General features: G+C 32.7%; 2 protein-coding genes, 2 long non-coding RNA genes and 1 pseudogene across 4 annotated transcripts; 4 read left to right on the forward strand and 1 right to left on the reverse strand.

Moving 5' to 3' along the window:
- The first annotated feature begins 1,577 nt into the window (after positions 1 to 1,577).
- LOC121221020 (heat shock 70 kDa protein 8) lies at positions 1,578 to 4,693 on the forward strand. Its single transcript, XM_041101346.1, has 2 exons — positions 1,578 to 1,861; positions 2,765 to 4,693. Exon 2 carries the CDS (start codon positions 2,774 to 2,776, stop codon positions 4,484 to 4,486), a length of 1,713 nt encoding a protein of 570 aa, XP_040957280.1. The 5' UTR covers positions 1,578 to 1,861; positions 2,765 to 2,773; the 3' UTR covers positions 4,487 to 4,693.
- A 325-nt stretch (positions 4,694 to 5,018) lies between these two features.
- Positions 5,019 to 8,765, forward strand: LOC121221021 (heat shock 70 kDa protein 8-like; annotated as a pseudogene).
- Positions 8,766 to 9,691: 926 nt separating this feature from the next.
- Positions 9,692 to 12,365, forward strand: LOC121221022 (heat shock 70 kDa protein 8). The gene is made up of 2 exons (XM_041101347.1): positions 9,692 to 10,082; positions 10,549 to 12,365. Exon 2 carries the CDS (start codon positions 10,558 to 10,560, stop codon positions 12,259 to 12,261), a length of 1,704 nt encoding a protein of 567 aa, XP_040957281.1. The 5' UTR covers positions 9,692 to 10,082; positions 10,549 to 10,557; the 3' UTR covers positions 12,262 to 12,365.
- Positions 12,366 to 14,782: 2,417 nt separating this feature from the next.
- LOC121221023 (uncharacterized) lies at positions 14,783 to 15,312 on the forward strand. The gene is made up of 2 exons (XR_005918317.1): positions 14,783 to 14,918; positions 15,059 to 15,312. It is a non-coding gene; the product is annotated as an uncharacterized lncRNA (long non-coding RNA).
- A 2,994-nt stretch (positions 15,313 to 18,306) lies between these two features.
- LOC121221024 (uncharacterized) lies at positions 18,307 to 19,102 on the reverse strand. The gene is made up of 2 exons (XR_005918318.1): positions 18,601 to 19,102; positions 18,307 to 18,469 (listed from the first exon to the last, which is right to left on the reverse strand). It is a non-coding gene; the product is annotated as an uncharacterized lncRNA (long non-coding RNA).
- Positions 19,103 to 19,631: the final 529 nt, after the last annotated feature.

The raw sequence follows: 19,631 nt of genomic DNA on the forward strand, positions 1-19,631 counted from the left end.
TTTATAAAAATATTTACGGCTTGGTTTATAGAAACGAGGTATCGATACCTCATTTTCTAAAACCACTTGACCTTAAATTTTATCCCTCAAACCTAATAAATCATTATAAAACATAAATTACTAATTCAAAACCATATCTGACTTGTAAATATTAATTAATAAAATTTACAAGCTTACTCGCCGGATTTGGTGGCCTCGAACCACTGTTTCCGACACCATTGAAAAATCGGTCTATTCCACATGACCAAATGATAACCATTAAATTCATCAAGTTGAGTTTCATTATTTCCAAAATTTGATGTGGTAAGCATATTATCATACGTGTAATGTCACGTCAACTTGTTATTTTCACATATTATTCACTAAAAATCCAATCAATGGGTTAACAAATGTTATTTGCGTCAAGATTTAAATATCAAATTTTGAAAAAATATAGAGATTAAAATGATGCAATTAGAGAATATTTACTAAATCTACAATTATATGCATAGTATAGGATTAGTGATTGAAATTAACCAAACATATAATGGTTCTGTTAGCACTAAAATTTCAAATTAAAAAAAAAGTACAAAGATTAAAATTGATCAATTCAATGACTAAAATCAATCAAAATTAAAATACATGAACTAAATTTACAACTTTTTAAAAATATAGGGACTAATTTGAGTACGAAATTTTCTTTTATTTTATAGTAATGATGGGAAACGAGTTGAACTATTTTCAGCTCAAAATTCAGTTATAACATTATAGGATGAATAGAATTATTAACGGTATTCATTGTTAAACTATTATCACAAATTATACACGTAAGTTGAATTCCAAATAATAAGATTATCTGAGCGAAAAATGAACAAACAAAGTTAAATATTTTCAATGTTTTATGTATTTGAAAGATGATTTTCTTATATTTATATTTAAACATTTTTTAAATAAGACTTTAAATAATGTAATCCGTCAAGTAGATAAGGGGCAAGCCTTGATCTTAAAAGTGGTAAATATGTTTTTTAATCTCTTCGAAATTTATGAAATTATATGTTAGTATAATGATAAAATTACACATTAATCCTTCAAAATTTATGATTATGTGACAAAGTAACTGGACCTAATCATTGGTCGAGCCGGGTTCAGGTCGGACCAAAGCCAAATATTAGGTTCGTTTTTTGGCTTAACCCGAAAAATGAGCCTAAAATTTTATCCAAACCTGATCTGATCTGTCGGTATGAATTTTTTATATTATTTTTAATATAAAAATAAATTTTAAAAAATATAATATATCAAATAAACTAAAAATATTAAAATAAACATTTATATATTAAAAAAAAGTATACTTAAATTGAGACATTATCTAAAAATAACAAATTGAATGCGTTTAAAATTGGGTGATAATTCTAACAATGAGTGGGGAAGGAATAATGAAATAAATAGGTGTTAAACCACAGAGCAGTGTATTTGGATTATTATTCATTTAATAAAAAATATTTATGGATTTTTTAAATATATTTTACTATAATAATTAGTGTACGAAATAATTTGTGATATTATAATAATTTATATTTTTAAAGTCTGAGTTGGAATTTGAGAAGCTTTATATCGCATAGATTTTAATCAAAGAAAACTATAAAAAATAAAAGAACAGAAAAAGTGAGTAGTCTAGGAAACTCTAGAACGTTAAGCAAAGCTCCAACCCATTGTGTAGTTTCCAAGTGCTTAAAACTCTCAACACTTCTCGCCTCTTCTACTCTCTTCATTTCTATTTCTTTGCCACCTTCTTCACCTCTACAATTCAACATTCTCTTAAAAACAAATCCTAATCCTAATCCTGCTTCCTGTTCTTTTTTTTTTTGGCGGTTGCTTTTATCAGGTTTGCATTTTTCTATACTCTTCTCTCTGCTTATTGATTCCATAAACCTTCCTCTGTTTTTGGCCTTTTTTCTTTTCAATGCAGCATGGAATTATTGGATTTTGGATTGTTCTTCTTCTTGTTTTCTTTGAATGTCGAAGAAGTAAAGCATTTAGTTTCTTTACTTGGGTCGGTTTTGGTTTTTTATTTTTCATGCTCAAGTTGACGGCTTGATGCTACTTTGGTCCTGGGTTTGTATTGAAAATTCGAGAACTTGGTGTCAAAGTTATATTTTAATGGATGATTAACCTTTTTTTTTTAATTAGGAAATTTCATTCTTGGGGTTTTATGATTTTAATGGCTTTGAATGGAAATATTGAAGTTAAGCTTAAGCTTTATGAGTTACGAAAGAAACATCCCCTGATTTTCTTTATTCATTTTAAGGTGAACAATTTGACTGTGAGTTTTATGTTGATTGTGGGGTTTTGAGGTTTTAGCTTAGAAATATCTCGGGCTTGCTAAATTTTGACTGTTAATGTGAAATGATAGTACATTTCAAGTGTTTGTAAAAAGACCTAAATGAATGATTGTTTGTATAATTCTATAGTTTATATACCATGCTGTGTTGGAGACTAAAATGGTTGTCTAATTGTTGCTTGTGGGTTCTTAAAATGGGATGTTCACTAGACATGGATATTTTTCTATGGAAGTTTATTGTTATGCTTTTAAACTGGGTAACACATTCATAATAGTGTACGTTTTTAAGAATCTTTTTGAGGTACTCTGTGATTCATCTGTCTGTCAACTTCATATTGTTTGCTATGGTTGTTTTTCTACCAGTTGTCTGTGGTTGCTATAGGGTTTAATTTATTGATCATGAATAGTATGCTGATAAATGACATTGATGTTTAATTGTTTTGCCAGTTTGAAGAGATGGCTGAACCAGCGTACACCGTGGCATCTGACAGCGAAACAACAGGGGAGGAGAAATCCTCATCTGCTTTTCCAGAAATTGCAATTGGAATTGATATTGGAACTTCACAATGCAGCGTTGCGGTCTGGAATGGCTCACAAGTGGAGCTTCTGAAGAATACTAGGAACCAGAAGTTAATGCGTTCTTATGTCACTTTCAAAGATGATATTCCTTCAGGTGGAGTGAGCTATCAACTTTCTCATGAGCATGAAATGTTATCTGGAGCTGTTATCTTCAACATGAAGCGACTGATTGGAAGGGTTGATACCGACCCAGTTGTTCACTCAAGCAAAAGCCTTCCTTTTCTGGTTCAGACATTGGACATCGGTGTTCGTCCGTTTATTGCAGCCTTGGTGAACAATGTTTGGAGATCCACTACGCCTGAAGAAGTTCTTGCTATATTTTTGGTTGAGTTAAGAGTCATGGCCGAATCTCAATTGAAGCAGCCCATAAGAAATGTCGTTTTGTCCATTCCAGTTTCGTTTAGTCGGTTTCAGTTGACTCGAATTGAACGAGCTTGTGCTATGGCTGGTCTTCATGTTCTTAGATTGATGCCTGAACCAACAGCTGTGGCATTACTATATGCACAGCAGCAGCAGCAGATGATACATGACAATATGGGCAGTGGAAGTGAAAAGATCGCTCTCATCTTTAATATGGGCGCAGGGTATTGTGATGCTGCTGTAACAGCTACAGCTGGGGGAGTTTCTCAGATAAAAGCCTTAGCTGGAATAGCAACCGGAGGAGAAGACTTCCTTCAGAACATGATGCGCCATCTCTTGCTGAATTTTGATAACCTCTTCTCAAGCCGTGGAATTAATGAGATCAAGTCGATGGGGTTACTTCGAGTTGCAACTCAAGATGCCATACACAAGCTCTCTTTTGAAGAAAGTGTGCAAATTGATGTAGATTTGGGTAATGGGTTGAGAATATGTAAGCAGGTGAGCCGGGAAGAATTCGAAGTGGTAAACCAGAAGATATTTGAGAAGTGTGAGAGTCTCATAATCCAGTGCTTACATGATGCAAAGGTAGAGGCAGATGATCTGACTGACGTAATAGTCGTGGGTGGTTGTTCTCATATTCCAAAAATAAAAAATCTTGTCAAGAGTGTATGTAAAAGAGAACTTTACAAAGGTATGAACCCACTCGAAGCAGCAGTCTGCGGGACAGCACTGGAGGGAGCAGTAGCTTCAGGCATCAGTGATCCTTTTGGCAACTTGGACCTGTTAACCATTCAAGCCACACCTCTTGGAATAGGGATACGTGCTAATGGGAATTCATTTGTGCCCATTATACCTAGAAACACTACAATGCCTGCTCGCAAAGAACTGGTCTTCACAACCGTCAATGATAACCAGACTGAGGTATTGATAATTGTCCATGAGGGTGAAACAGAGAAGGCAGATGAGAATCATCTGCTTGGCTATTTCAAGATTAGTGGAATTCCACCGGCACCTAAAGGAGTTCCAGAAATAAATGTCTGCATGGATATTAATGCATCAAACGTGCTGAGAGTTTTGGCTGGAGTCATAATGCCGGGTTCTCAACAACCTGTAGTTCCCGTAATGGAAGTAAGGATGCCGACTGTTGATGACGGGCACGGTTGGTGTGCAGAAGCACTGCATAGAGCATATGGGTCTACTCTAGACTTGATGACTGTCCAGAAGAAATAAAACTCGATGCTCCCTTCATAACATTTTACTTGAATGTTGTATGTTTTTTTCTTCCATTAGAGAATCAGTCTTCAGCAACAGTTCCTTGTAATGTGTTTTTTTCTTACTTGCATATATATATATGTATATGTATATAGTTGCATGCATGTGAGCTTGGTGTAATGAAATAAAGCATGTAGCAGCAACTACTTTGGTGCTGTCTATGTATCCTAAAATGTATTTCAAAAAGCACTTCTGACTCAAAAAGTTGTCTGTTTAGCATTGCTTCTGGCTTCAAAAGTGCTTTTTGACCCCAAAAGCACTTTTGAGAAGCAATGCTAAACAAAGTCTAAATCAACTGCTTATATTTTAAAAGTTTGATGACGTCGAGAATGATTTCAGAAATGCAGCTTGAAGAGATAAAAGTAAACAGAAAAACAGATCATAACTCTAAATCAGACTGAAATTCAACAATAAACTGAAGTGGCTGAACCTTTTTTTTCCCCTTTTTGCAGTTCAATTTTTGAAAAGCTTATCTGAAGTGGACATAGAACAGGCAAATGTGCATTGTATATACATGAGATGAAATATAGTCTAAATAGAACCTCTCTGTAAGTAGTATCCATTCTGAATTTCATTCTATTTTGGTTGAATGATGATACTTAGTTGCAAGGGTTGTTCTCATCTAAGTGTTTAACTCTCTCATATGGATTGCAGATTGTTAAGTTTCATGGTTCCTAATTATGGTTTTGACCATACAACAGAAACTTTTCAACTTCTAAATGAAATTTAGTTTCTCAAATTTTATTCCTTTGACGTTTGAACCCTTTAAGCTACTAAACAAGGGTTCTTTGAGTCAGACCAGACCATATTGTTCTTCTTTCATGTCTAACCTTTATCCATTTATTATTATTATGGACATTGTCCTCTGTTGATTAGACAATTTGGGAGAGGGAAATTACATAGACATAGTTTGAACCCCGATCACTGGGGTGTCAAGAAAGGGCCTTAATCACTGCTCCTTTATGTTATTGACCCATCACAAAGGGTGTTTAGTTCCAATGAGATATTATATGCAGCAACACATGGAATCACATCATTGCCTACGTGGATATATGATTATATATCTGATATACAATCATGTATGATACATATCCGACTTCAAGTACGATAACCTTGAAATGCTCAATGAGACCGTTAAGACTTAGGAAGGGAGTTTTGAGCAAATTTAAGTCCTTTCTTATACCAACTCAAGAGAGGAATATCCAAGCTTTATTTATAGTATAGAAGTTGAGCAATGGAAACTCTAAAACTAAAGCAAAGCTCTATTCCATTGTATTATTTGCAAGTGCTCAAATTCTCTACTCTTCTTGCCTCTTCTACTCGCTTTATTCTATTTGTTTGCCACCTTCTTCATCTCTCTCAATTCAACATTCTCTAAAAGACTCCTAATCTTGCTTACTGATTTTTTGCAGTTTCTTTTATCAGGTTTGCATTTCTCTTTACCCTTCTTTTCTCCTTATTGATTCATTAAAACCTCTGTTTCTCTTTCTTCGTTTCAGTGCAGCATGAAATTATCAGATTCTGGTTTCCTGTTCTTCTTTCTTCTTATCTTAGAATGTCCAAGAAATAAAGCATTTAGTCTCTTTAACTGTGGGTTAGTTTTGGTTTTTATTTTCATGCTAAAGTTGACAGCTTGATGCTTCTTTGGTACTTAGGTTATATGGGTTAGTATTGAAATTTCAAGAACTTGGTTGTCAAAAAGAATTCAGTTTTATGATCTTTTGATGGATTATTAACCTTTTTTAGGGATCATTCTTGGGGTGTTATGATTTTTATTGGCTTTAATGGATGTGTTGGAAGTTAAAGCTTAAGCTTTATGGTTATGAAAGAAAGAAACAGCCATTGATTTTCTTCATTCATTTTAAGGTGTTGATGGTCGAGGTTTTGAGGTTTTAGCTTTGCAGATTCTCGGGCTTTCTAAATTTTGAGTATTAATGTGGAATCATAATACATTTCATGTGTACATTTCATGTGTTGTAAAAAGATTTGTATGAACGATTGTTTGTATAATTCTCTAGTTTACATTACCATGCTGTGTTGGAGACTAAAATGGTTGTCTAATGATTGCTTGTGGGTTCTTAAAATGAGATGTTTACTTTCTCATATTTTTACTTGCTGGTATTTACATTGATAATAGTTTACATTTTAAGAATCTTTTTGAGGTAATCTGTGTTTCATCTGTTTGTGAACTTGGGTTTTCATACTTGGTAAAAGGAAAGTTTAGTTTTGATAAAAGAAATGAAATTATATGTTCTATGGTGGTGGCATTGTATACTATATGTGAAAAAGGACTTGGAATAGTTTCTCTAAATTTCTTGTTATTTACAGAAATCATTTGGGATCAAGAGAAAATGCTTGTTCATCTAATTCTGACTTCATATTTTTTGCTATGGTTGTTTTTCTACGAGTTGTATGCAGTTGCTAAGTCATCTAATTCATTCATCATGAGTGTTCTGATGGATGTTGTTGCTGTTTAGTCATGTCGCTAGTTTGAAGGAATGGCTGAAACGGCATACACCATGGAACCAGACTGTGAAACAACAGAGGAGAAATCTTCATCTGCTTTTCCAGAAATTGCAATTGGAATTGATATCGGAACTTCAGAATGCAGTGTCACTGTTTGGAATGGTTCACAAGTGGAGCTTCTGAAGAATACTAGGAACGAGCCGTTAATTTGTTCTGATGTCCCTTTGAACGATGATATTCCTTCAGTTGGAGTGAGCTATTATCTTTCTCATGAGCATGAAAGGTTATCTGGAGCTTCTATCTTGAACATGAAGCGACTAATTGGAAGGGTTGATACTGACTGACTTGTTCAAGCAGGCAAAAACTTTCCTTTTTTGGTTCAGACATTGGACATGGGTGGTCGTCCGTTCATCGCTGCCTTGGTGAACAATGTTTGGAAATCCACTACACCTGAAGAAGTTCTTGCATTATACCTGGTTGAATTAAGGATCATGGCTGAATCTAAATTAAAGTGGCCTGTAAAAAATGTCGTTTTGTGTATTCCAGTTTCATTTAGTCGGTTTCAGTTGACTTGAATTGAACGAGCTTGTACTATAGCCAGTCTCCACGTTCTTAGATTGATACCTGAACCTGCTGCTGTGGCATTACTATATACACAGCAGCAGCAGCATATGATACATGACAATATGGACAGGGGAAGTAAAAAGGTCGCTCTCATCTTTAATATGGGTGCAGGGTATTGTGATGTTGCTGTAACAGCTACAGCTGGGGGAGTTTCTCAGATAAAAGCCTTAGCTGGAAGTGCGACCGGAGGAGAAGACTTCCTTCAGAACATGATGTGCCATCTCTTGCCAAATTTTAATAGCCTCTTCTCAAGCCATGAAATTAATGAGATCAGCTCAATGTGGTTACTTTGAGTTGCAACTCAATATGTCATCCACAAGCTCTCTTTTGAAGAAAGTGTGCAAATTGATGTAGATTTGGGTAATGGGTTGAGAATATGTAAGCAGGAGAGCCGGGAAGAATTCGAAGAGGTAAACCAGAAGATATTTGAGAAGTGTGAGAGTCTCATAATCCAGTGCTTACATGATGCAAAGGTAGAGGTAGATGATCTGACCGACGTAATAGTCATGGGTGGCTGTTCCTATATTCCAAAAGTAAAAAATATTGTCAAGAGTGTATGTAAAAGAGAACTTTACAAAGGAATGAACCCACTTGAAGCAGCAGTCTGCGGGACAGCTCTGCAAGGAGCAGTAGCTTCAGGCATCAGTGATCCTTTGGGTGACTTGGACCCATTAACCATTCAAACCACACCTATCGGTATACAAACTAACAGGAATCCATTTGTGTCCATTATACCTAGAAACATTACAATACCTGTTCACAAAGAACTGATTGTTACGACAGGAAATGATAACCAGAAAGAGGTATTGATAGTCATCTATGAGGGTGACGCGGAGAAGACGGAAGGGAATAATCTGCTTGGCTATTTCAAGATTGTCGGAATTCCTCCAGCACCTAAAGGAGTTCCGCAGATAAAAGTCAGCATGGATATTAATGCATCAAATATGCTGAGTCTTTTTGCTGGATTAATAATGCCAGGTTCTCAACAACCTGTAGTTCCCATAATGGAAGTAAGGATGCCGACTGTTGATGACTGTTACGGTTGTTGTGCGGAAGCACTGCATAGAGAATATTTGTCTACTCTAAACTTCATTTGATTTGAATGTTGTATGTTTTTTTGGTCCATTAGAGAATCAGTCTTCAGCAACAGTTTGTGTACTGTGTTTTTTCTTACTTGCATATATATATATATATATAGTTGCATGCATGTGAACTTGGTATAATGAAATAAAGCATGTAGCAGCAACTACTTGGTGCTATCAATGTATCCTAAAATGTTTATGATGTCGAAATAGATTGACAGGAATGTTTGAGCCAACACTAAATCAACTTTTTTATGTTTCTAAAAGTTTTGATGAAGTTGTCAATAGAATGATTTCAGAAATGCAGCTTGAAGAGACGAAAGTAAACAGAATATGTTTCCAGAAATCAGAAAGTAAACAAATCACAATTCTAAATCAAACTGAAATTCAACAAAGTGAAGTGGCTGAATCATTTTTCTTTCTTTTTTGCAGTTCAATTTTTGAAAAGCTTCTCTGAAGTGGACATAGAACATGCAATATACATTACGTGAGATGCAATCTAGTCTAAGTAGAACCTCTCTGTAACTGTAAGTAGTGCCCATTCTGAATTTCATTCTCTTTTGGTTGAATGATGATATTTAGTTGCAAGGGCTGCTGTCATCTAAGTGTTCTAATCTCTCATATGGATTGTAGATAGTTAAGTTTCATTGTTCCTAATTATGGTTTTGACCAGACAACAGGAACTTTTCTACATCTATATGAAATCTTCTCAAATTTTCTTCCTTTGAATTTGAACCCTTTAAGCTACAAAACAAGGATTCTTTGAGTCAGACCAGACCATATTGTTCTACTTTCATGTCTAATTTATATCTATTTGTTATGACTATTATTATTATAATGGACATTGTCCTCTGTTGATTAGGCCATTTGGGAGAGGGGAATTACATCGACATAGTTTGAACCTTGATTATTGGGGTGTCAACAAAAGGCCTTAACCATTGTTCCCTTGTGTTGTTGACCCATCACAAAAGGTGTTTAGTTCCAATGAGATACAAAATGCAGAAACACATGGGGCCGCAGCAGTGCCTGCATAGATATATGATACATATCCGACTTCATTAACATAACTTTGAAATGCTTAACGAGACCAGTAAGACTGAGGGAGGGAGTTTTGAGAAAATTTAAGTCCGTTTTATACCAACTCAAGAGAGGAAGATCCAAGCTTTATATATAGCATAGAAGTTGAGCAAAGGAAACTCTATAACGTCAAGCAAAGCGCCATTCCATTGTATTATTTGCAAGTGCACAAATTCTCAACTCTTCTCGCCTCCACTACTCTCTTCATTCTATTTCTTTGCCACCTTCTTCATCTCTCTGCAATTCAACATTCTCTAAAAGACTGCCAATCTTGCTTACTGTTTTTTTGCAGTTTCTTTTACCAGGTTTGCATTTGTCTTTACTCTTCTCTTATCTTATTGATTCCATAGAACTTGCTCTGCTTTTCCTTCTTTTCAATGCAGCCTGGATTTATCAGATTCCGGTTTCTTGTTTTCTTTTAATGTCCAAGAAATAAAGAATTTTGTTTCTTTTACTGTGGATTGGTTTTGGTTTTTAATTTCTTTTCATGCTAAAGTTGAAAGCTTGATGCTTCTTTGGTACTCTGGTTATATGAGGTAGCCTTGAAAATTCAAGAACTTGGTTGTCAAACAGAATTCAGTTTTATGATCTTTCGATGGGTTATTAACCTTGGTTTTAGGGAGTTCCATTCTTGGGGTTTTATGATTTTGTTGGCTTTGAATAGAAGTTTCGGAAGTTAAAGCTTAAGCTTCATGAGTTATGAAAGAAAGAAATAAAAAAACAGTCGTCGCTTTTCTATATTTATTTTAAGGTGTTCAATTGTTTTGCCAGTTTGAAGGAATGGCTGAACCAGGCTACACCGTGGAATCTAAGTGTGAAACAACAGAGGAGGAGAAATCTTCATCTGCTTCTTCGGAAGTTGTGATTGGAATTGATATCGGAACTTCACAATGCAGCGTCGCTGTCTGGAATGGCTCAGAAGTGGAGCTTCTGAAGAATACTAGGAACCAGCCGTTAATTCGTTTTGATGTCCCTGTCGACAATGATATTCCTTTAGGTGAAGTGAACTATCATCTTTCTCGTAAGCATGAAAGATTATCTGGAGCTTCTATCTTGAACATGAAGCGACTAATAGGAAGGGTTGATACCGACCGAATTGTTCACGCAAGCAAAAACTTTCCTTTTTTGGTTCAGACATTGGACATGGGTGTTCGTCCGTTCATAGCTGCCTTGGTGAACAATGTTTGGAAATCCACTACACCTGAAGAACTTCTTGCATTATATCTAGCTGAATTAAGAATCATGGCTGAATCTAAATTGAAGCGGCCTATAAAAGACGTCGTTTTGTGCATTCCAGTTTCATTTAGTCGGTTTCAGTTGACTCGAATAGAACGAGCTTGTAGTATAGCTGGTCTCCACGTTCTTAGATTGATGCCTGAACCTGCTGCTGTGGCATTACAATATGCACAGCAGCTGCAGCATATGTTACGTGACAAAACGGGCAGGGTAGGTAAAAGGATCGCTCTTGTCTTTAATATGGGCGCAGGGTTTTGTGATGTTGCTGTAGCAGATATAGACGGGGGAGTTACTGAGATAAAAGCCTTATCTGGAAGTGAAATCGGAGGAGAGGACCTTCTTGAGAACATGATGCGCCATCTCTTGCCGAGTTTTGATAAGCTCGATATCAAGTCAATGGGGATACTTCGAGTTGCAATTCAAGAAGCCATTCACGAGCTCTCTCTCGAAGAAAGTGTACAAATTGATGTAGATTTGGGTAATGGGTCGAGATTATGCAAGGAGGTGAAACGGGAGGAATTCGAAGAGGTAAACAAGTATATATTTTGCGAGTCAGAGATTCTCATAGTCGAGTGCATGCAGAATGCGGATGTTAACGTAAAGGACCTGACCGACGTAATAGTTGTCGGTGGCTGTTCTTGTATTCCGAAAATAAGAAATCTTGTCGAGAATTTATGTGAACGAGAAATTTACAAAGGAATGAACCCGCTCACAGCAGCAGTCTACGGGACAGCTCTGGAAGGAGCGTTAAATTCAGGTATCGATGATCCTTTGGGCGACGTGGACCTGTTAACCTCTCAAGTCACAACTCTCGGAATCGGGATACGAGCTAACCGGTTTGAATTTGTGCCAGTTATACCTCGAAACACTACAATGCCTGTTCATAAAGAAATGATCTTCACAACCTTCAAAGATAACCAGACCGAGGCATTGATAGTCGTCTACGAGGGTGAACCAGAGCTGGAAGACGAGAATCATCTGCTCGGCTATTTCAAGATAACCGGAATTCCTCCGGCACTTGAAGGAGTTCCAGAGATAAATGTGGGCATGGATATTAATGCATCAAATGAGCTGAGTGTTTTGGCTAGAGTCATAATTCCAGGTTCTCGACAACCTGTAGTTCCCGTAATGGAATTAAAAATGCCTACCGTTGATGACGGGCACAGTTGTTGCAACGAAGTACTGGACAGAGCATATGGGCCTACTCTGGACTCAATGATAGTCCGAAGGAAAAATCATTCGATTTAAATGTTGCATGCATGTGTAATGAAATCAAGCATGTAGCTCGTTCGTGTGAACGTAACTTCTCTTCTTCACTACTCTTGTCAAGATCTACAAAAACTTGTTGGAAATTATGACACATTTCCCTATTACCATAGATTAGAGCGAATTTAATATAGTTACATTTTTTTAAACAATTTCGTTAACTTATCCATATTTTAACTCATAAATAAAAATATAATATGTTCAATATTTATAATAATATTAATACTAATCTAACTCATACTTAACATATTTTAAATAATGATTGTATTGAAGAAAAAGTTTGAAACGCAAAAGGTTCGACTTCTTTATAAAGGGAAATCGAAGTGACATTTACAATGAGTAAAATGCTGAGAATGACTAATTAAATCGTTGGGTCTTTATAGGTGGAGTTCAATTACTGGGTCAGCAAGCTATGCCACTGTGACACTCTTTAAAGTCACCCAATAGGACAGGTGTCCTATGGGGAGGGAGACTCTTGTAAATTACTTTTTCTTTATTATTCTTTAAGGGTAAATTCCACATATAGTCATCTAACTATCAAATATTTTCATTTTAGGTATTTAAAATAAAATGTTTGTAATTTAAGCACCCATGTTACTTAGTTCGATCATTTTGATCACTCCCGTAAGTTGATGTAGCTGTTAAAAAATTGGTATAATAAAAAATTTAGTTCTCAATTTTTACATATTGTATCAACTTAGTCATGATTTTTTTTAAAATGTTCAAAATTTACAAATAGTCTCAATTTGATCGTAATTATAAAATATTCAAAGAATATATATAAATAAATAAATAATTTTTAAAATATAATAATAAATTTAAAGATATATATATATAAATTTAAAATATTGTTGACGAGAAATAATAAAATATAAAAATACATATTTTTCAAAAAATATAATAATAAATTTAATATTAATATTAAACAAACATAATTATAATTACATATTTTCTTATTTTCTTAAAATTAGAACCAAATTGAGAACATTTGTAAATTTTGAGAGTTAATTTTTAAAATTTATGACTAAATCGATATAATATATAAAAATTTGAGGAATAAATTTGTTATTATACTGATTTTTTAACTATCACGTCAACTTGCCTTTTGTGGTTTTGATGAGTGAACAAAATGATCGAATTATGTAACGTGAGTGCTTAAATTGCAAATTTTTTATTTTGAGTGCCTAAAATGATTTTTTTATATATTTAAGTGACTATCTATATAATTTACCCTTTCTTTAATCATTATTAACCGATAATTACATTGAGATTTAATTACACTGTTGGATATTTATATTTTTTATCCACAAAATTGGAAGTGGAAATAAGAAATTCCAAATTTTTAGGCTTATTTTACTTAAAATACAAGAGTTGGACCCAGAAAAAGGCAAAAAGAAGCAACCCCACAATTGGAGTATTCTTCCCTATCCAAAACCTTGTTTTTTAAAGCAATAGATGAGAGTGCATGTAGTTGTAGGAAAGTAGAAAAAAATGGGTTAGTATAATATTTGGTACTTTAGTTTAACTTTAATATTTAATTTGGTACTTGAGTTTGGTTTCAATATTCAATTGGATATTTAAAAGAATTAGCATTATGTGGCCTAATAAATATTTGACATATTTGCTCTAATATGTTAGAATATGCTGCTAGCCTTTGTATTTCTATAGAATTTGAAATTCAAGTTAAAATTTCAATTCTCTTACTTTTTTCAATTTAAAAATCCTAGCTTAATCATTATTGTCGTTAGTAATTTTCGCTAAAATTTGTCAATTTAGCCTGTTTAATATCCGTCAATCATATACCATGACCTAATCAACATGCCAAATTAACAAATTTTGACGAAAAATACTTATGATTTTAATGATTGGATTGGTGTTTTTAAATAAAAAAGTAATAGAATTTATTTTTTAACTTTTTAAGTACAATAATTAAATTTCAAATTTTGTCAAATTACAAAGACTAACAATATATTTTAACCGCTCTACTAAAAAAAATATGTACTTAATTGGGATAAAAATAAAAGTTTAGGTACCAAATTAAATATTGAAGGTAAACTCAAATACTTAAATATGAAAAAAAAACCCCTCAAGTTTCAAATTGAACATCGAAACTAAACTTAAGCACTAGATCGGAACGAAAAAATCTCAAGTACCACAATAGGCATTGAAACCGAACTCAGGTATGAAATAGCATAATAACCCAAAAAAATTGTGGCTTGAAGCATAAGTGAAGTTAGTGAGACAAAAATGGTGGCCAAAAGAAAAGTTAAGCAGAGCTCTGAAAAACCATAGCTGATTGGTAGGGTGGCTTCTTATTCAACAAGTGAAAATATAATAAAATAAAAATGGGGGGTTTTGACAATGACACTGCACCAACATCAAAATCAATCCATGATTGGCAAAAAGTTAATGTAAAATTTTTATGAATAAAAGGAAAAAGAAGAGCCAAAATGTTGAACCATTAGACTTTTCTTTATCCTACTTATGTAACCAAAACCCTACAGTTTTTGTTCTCAGTGACCCTTTGGGGTGCTTTTTTTTATCATAGCCACTCCTCCTTCTTCAGATGGGGTGGCTTCAATCCCTGTTTTCTCCCTTGAAGAAACTCTGGTTTCGTCTCCACTCAGCTCAGAGAAAAAGTATGTTCATTAATTTCCCTTCTATCTCTCTGCATTTTTCATGGTTTTTTTCTTTTAAATTAATGCAGTGTTTCTCAGCAATGGGATTCTTAGATATAGATTAAATTCAATCAAATTTTTTTAATTGATTTTTTTTATAGGGAGAGGGATATACATTTTGTATGAAGATGTGAAATCTTGCCCTTGTGAAGATGTGCATGTTTTATGGTCAATACTGGTGGAATCAAATGCACCTGCTAAAACATTGAACTGATCAAGAACCCTTTTTCTGGGTATGATTTTTTCTAAAGAAGCAGATCTATTGTACATAAGTATGTATATGATATATCCGTTTTCAGGTGAGTGTATTATACGAGTATGTATCCTATATGAGAAAGTTTAAGTTTTTTTTATACTTATATTCGAATATATGTTGAATGTAAATATTAAAAATTAAAAAAATATAAGAAATTTGAATGACTCAGCATAATTATTTATGATTATTAATGAGAATTTTCTTTTGGGTGTTGCATTGTCAATTTTCAGCAGTTAATTTCTTGTTTTCAATATCTATATTGAAGTTGACTAAAGCTTTTGAATGGATGTAATAACCTACTTAATATATTTTCATATCTTCATTTACACTAAAACCATGGGAGAAAATGGGACTGCTTTCACACAATTTTGTGTGTAGATTGGTCCACTCCAATCTTTTATGTAACAATGATATTATACTTAAATCATACTTTATACTTTTTCAAGTAACACTTTGGTACATTACAATTTTGGGGCAGAGAATACCATTTGTAGTACTTCAACCTTGACATTTTTGGGATGGTTCACTTAAAAACTTCAATCACTTGCTAATTGGATGTACGAGTTTTGTTTTAAAGTTTAACATATAAATAGGAAAATATTACTGTTTTTATTTAGAATAATGGTTAAAATTTTTATTTATTCTCCTTTCCTCTTTTAATATTGTAATAATTAAAAAAATATGCGTATGGAAGCGTTATAATTAAGTATAGTAAGATTAAAAATTTTGTGAAATATATATTCAGATTTCAATCGTAATTATAATGGTAAGGTATGAATGAAAAATTATTATTAAAAATATTAAAATTTGGTATATTAAATTATAGGAAGATTAAATATAAGGGAAATACAAATCGAAAGCATTGTGAATTTGATCTCTAATCACTAGAATGAGTTTCATCACCAGGTGTGATAGGGGTTTCCAAACTATTATATTTACCTCATATGCTAGAGGTGTTCATGTGCTCATACAAAATATTTAAATCAAATTTTTAAGTTTGAATTTGATTTGACCCGAAAAATGAGTTTATTTTTTTTTGTTTAAATTTGACTCAATTTAAGAAAAGTAAATTCGGGTCCAATTTGACCCGCCCATATTTATTTTTTAGATTAATTTTTACTTTAAAAAATAAAAAATATATATAATTCACTAAATGCATTAAAAACGTTAAAATAAAAGTTTTTAATACATTAAAAATATATTAAAAAGTATTCATATTAAAAAATATTATCATAAATATAATAAATATTTTTTATATTTAAAAACACTTAAATATAATAAATATTTTATTGTATTAAATATAATTTTTTAAAATTTATATTTTGGGTTGGGTTATTTAGTTAGGTAAATTTTTTTAAGTTTTACTAATGAGTTTAATTGTTATTGTATTAGTAGTTTATATATATATAGAATATAATATTTTTTTTATAACATAACATATTTGGTAGGCCTTGGCTCAGGATAAAAATATATAATATAATAATTTTTGTTTATAACATAACATTTTACTTACAGAATAAAACTATATTATTTAACATATTTTAAACACGTGATTTATACTTTATAAATTAAAAATTATTAAGATATACCAATCGACCACTGCTTAATAAATATTTAAAATTTTACCTTCTTCAATGTCATAAAATTTTCTTGTTTTCTTTTTTTAATCTCAAAGTCGTATTAATTTTATTGTTTTTAATTAAAATTTCATAAGTTTTCAGAATTGCAGATTACTCCTTTTAAAATTAATCAAGTATGTCAGTAAGCTTAAATTAATTTGATTAGTCTAAATAGAAATTGTTGATACAAGTTTTGGGTTAGGGGTTTAGTGACGATTCACTTAATATAAAGTGTGGACGGGCGTAGAGTCGCAAGTGATCGGGTTGGAAGAAGAGAGGTTATGAAAAGCTCCATGGGAGCTCGGTTGGTGGAGGAAGAAGAACCACTTTTCTATGCCATTGAGAGTGTATATAAAGAAGGTACTTAATGGAACCTATGTAATGATACCTTATTAGTAATGTGATGTGACCAAAGCTGTTATCTACCTCTTAAGTCCACCCTTGATCAAAGCTATACATAACACTGTAACACTACATGGATCAATAGAGAAACCTTCGAATAAGGAGTTAATGACCTAACAGGACAAACCTAAAGGGACAGGCTGGGGACAACAACCTCTTAATCTAATGGCAAAAACATTTTGTTGTAGGCATGAGATCTTTAGTTCGATCTCAAGCAATCTTATTCTCCTTTCCCAATTATAAAAAATAAAATTGGATAATAAGTGTTATATCAAAATATTATTAAGGTCCATTCTCAAATATTACTAGCTCGACTTAGTATAACGTGGGAACACTTTGCAAATCAACCAATAAGAAAATAACCTTAAATGTTGAGCAGAAAGTAGATATATATTAATGTCCTTAATAGATCATCTCCTTCCTACCGTCTCATATTCCTTGCAATCTTATTTTCTTATTTATAAATTTTGAGACATCAAAATACGTTAATTTATAATTTTATCATTTTTAAAGAAATTAAAAACAAAGTTGTCATTTAAAGTGAGCAAAGCTTAATATCAACCCCTTAGATTCACCATTGGCTAAAGCTAAACATTAGGTTGCAACATCAAATGAATCAACATAGAAACCTCGTAAGATTATCATGTTCGAACAATGAGTTCATGGCCAAACAATGTGAATCTAAGAGGGTAGGCAGGAGCCTTGACCCCTAAAATAGTAAAATTATTTTTAAATCTCTTAAAATTTATAAAATTATAAACTAGTATAATAATAAAATTATTGGTAAAAATATTATGGAGGTTTCTGTACTAAGAATCAAATTGCATTTTGCCCCTTACTCAAAAAATGGGCCAATTAGTTATTGGACATTAGATCAAATAGCAAATTGGTCCTTTCAGTTTAAAATTTCACCAATTTATATTGTTAAAAATTAGTGTGGCTTATGGAATAACCGAATAATGACACTTGGCTGCCACGTGTGCCTTATGCTGACGTACAATGGCCAATTTTTAATAGTAGAATTAGATGGAAATTTTAACAGAAGAATCAATTTGCTCTTTGATCTAATGTATAAGGACTAATTTGCTCATTTTTTTAGTAGAGATGAAAAAATGCAAACTACAAAGGCTTCCATGATACTTTTACATAAAATTATCTTTTAGCCCCTAACTTTTTTTCCCTACTTTCGCTCCCGTAATCAAGCAATAAGATCCAAACTTAAGCTCATGCCTTACCTAAGCCCAATCATCAAAAGATTAACAGTATTAGGTATAATTCTAAAAGAAATTAATTTGCAGAAGAAAATTGACCCAAAAATTCTACCAAAGTTAAAAAAGGCAGAATTACATTGTACAAAGGCAACTACCTCCTACATAGAAGCCAATACTCCAATACTTAAATCACTCGATATATATATATCCATAGCCTACAAAAAAAAAAGTGGGAAATGCTTATAGAATCTAGTTTTCTACATTTCAAACAAAATTTACCCGAATATTGAAAGGTATAGCAAATAAGAATATGAAACAACTGCTACCAGCATCATTATTTTACAATCAGTAGCAGACCATTCATCGAAACAATTAGACTGTTTCGACGACAGTGATGATGACTCCGGCACCGAGCTTATCGAACTTGGAACAACAGAGAAGGAAGATCTGGTACCTTTTCGATGGCGACGACACCGCTTCGAAGCTAACATGATATTGATCAAAGCCATGGTTGATAGTCTGTCTGCTACTTTTGAGAGCCAAACGACTTAGGGGATAATATAATGTATTATTTTGGTACAAAATGGGAATGGATTGATTGTTACCTTACTATCACAATTTATAAAGATAGGTGTGGAGGTTTGTCAAATGAAGTGGCTTCCTATGCATTTTCTACGAAAGTTCCCATGCACATTGATGGGGGCAAGTTCTTTTAATAATGATATGTCAGTTTGTTTTAGTAATAATAAATTTAGTTTTTAATATTTGTGTTTTTTTTATCAATTTTGATTATATTATTTTAGTTAAATTTGGGTATTAATTTTTCATGAAAAAGTGAAATCGCTTATTTTTAATGAAAATACTGATTAAAATCTTAATTTTTAACAACTGTGGCATGATAACTTGTGTGGTAATTCATATATAATTTATGTTGACATGGTATTATTTATATTATATTTCATGATAACAAATAATTTTAAAATTTTAAAACATACATTAAGTTCATCAAAATTAAAAAAGAAAAAGCATGAAGTACTTTTGAATTGTCATGTAGTTACCACTTTTAAAATTTTAAAGTTTTAGTTAGTATTTCTATTAAAATAAATACCAATTTGAATATTCTTGAAAATTTGATGGTTATATTCACTCTTTTTAAAAGGTCAGGGTAAATTTTAACTAAAAAAAG

Source organism: Gossypium hirsutum, chromosome D09, assembly GCF_007990345.1.
Source record: "Gossypium hirsutum isolate 1008001.06 chromosome D09, Gossypium_hirsutum_v2.1, whole genome shotgun sequence".
NCBI classification, from domain to species: domain Eukaryota; kingdom Viridiplantae; phylum Streptophyta; class Magnoliopsida; order Malvales; family Malvaceae; genus Gossypium; species Gossypium hirsutum.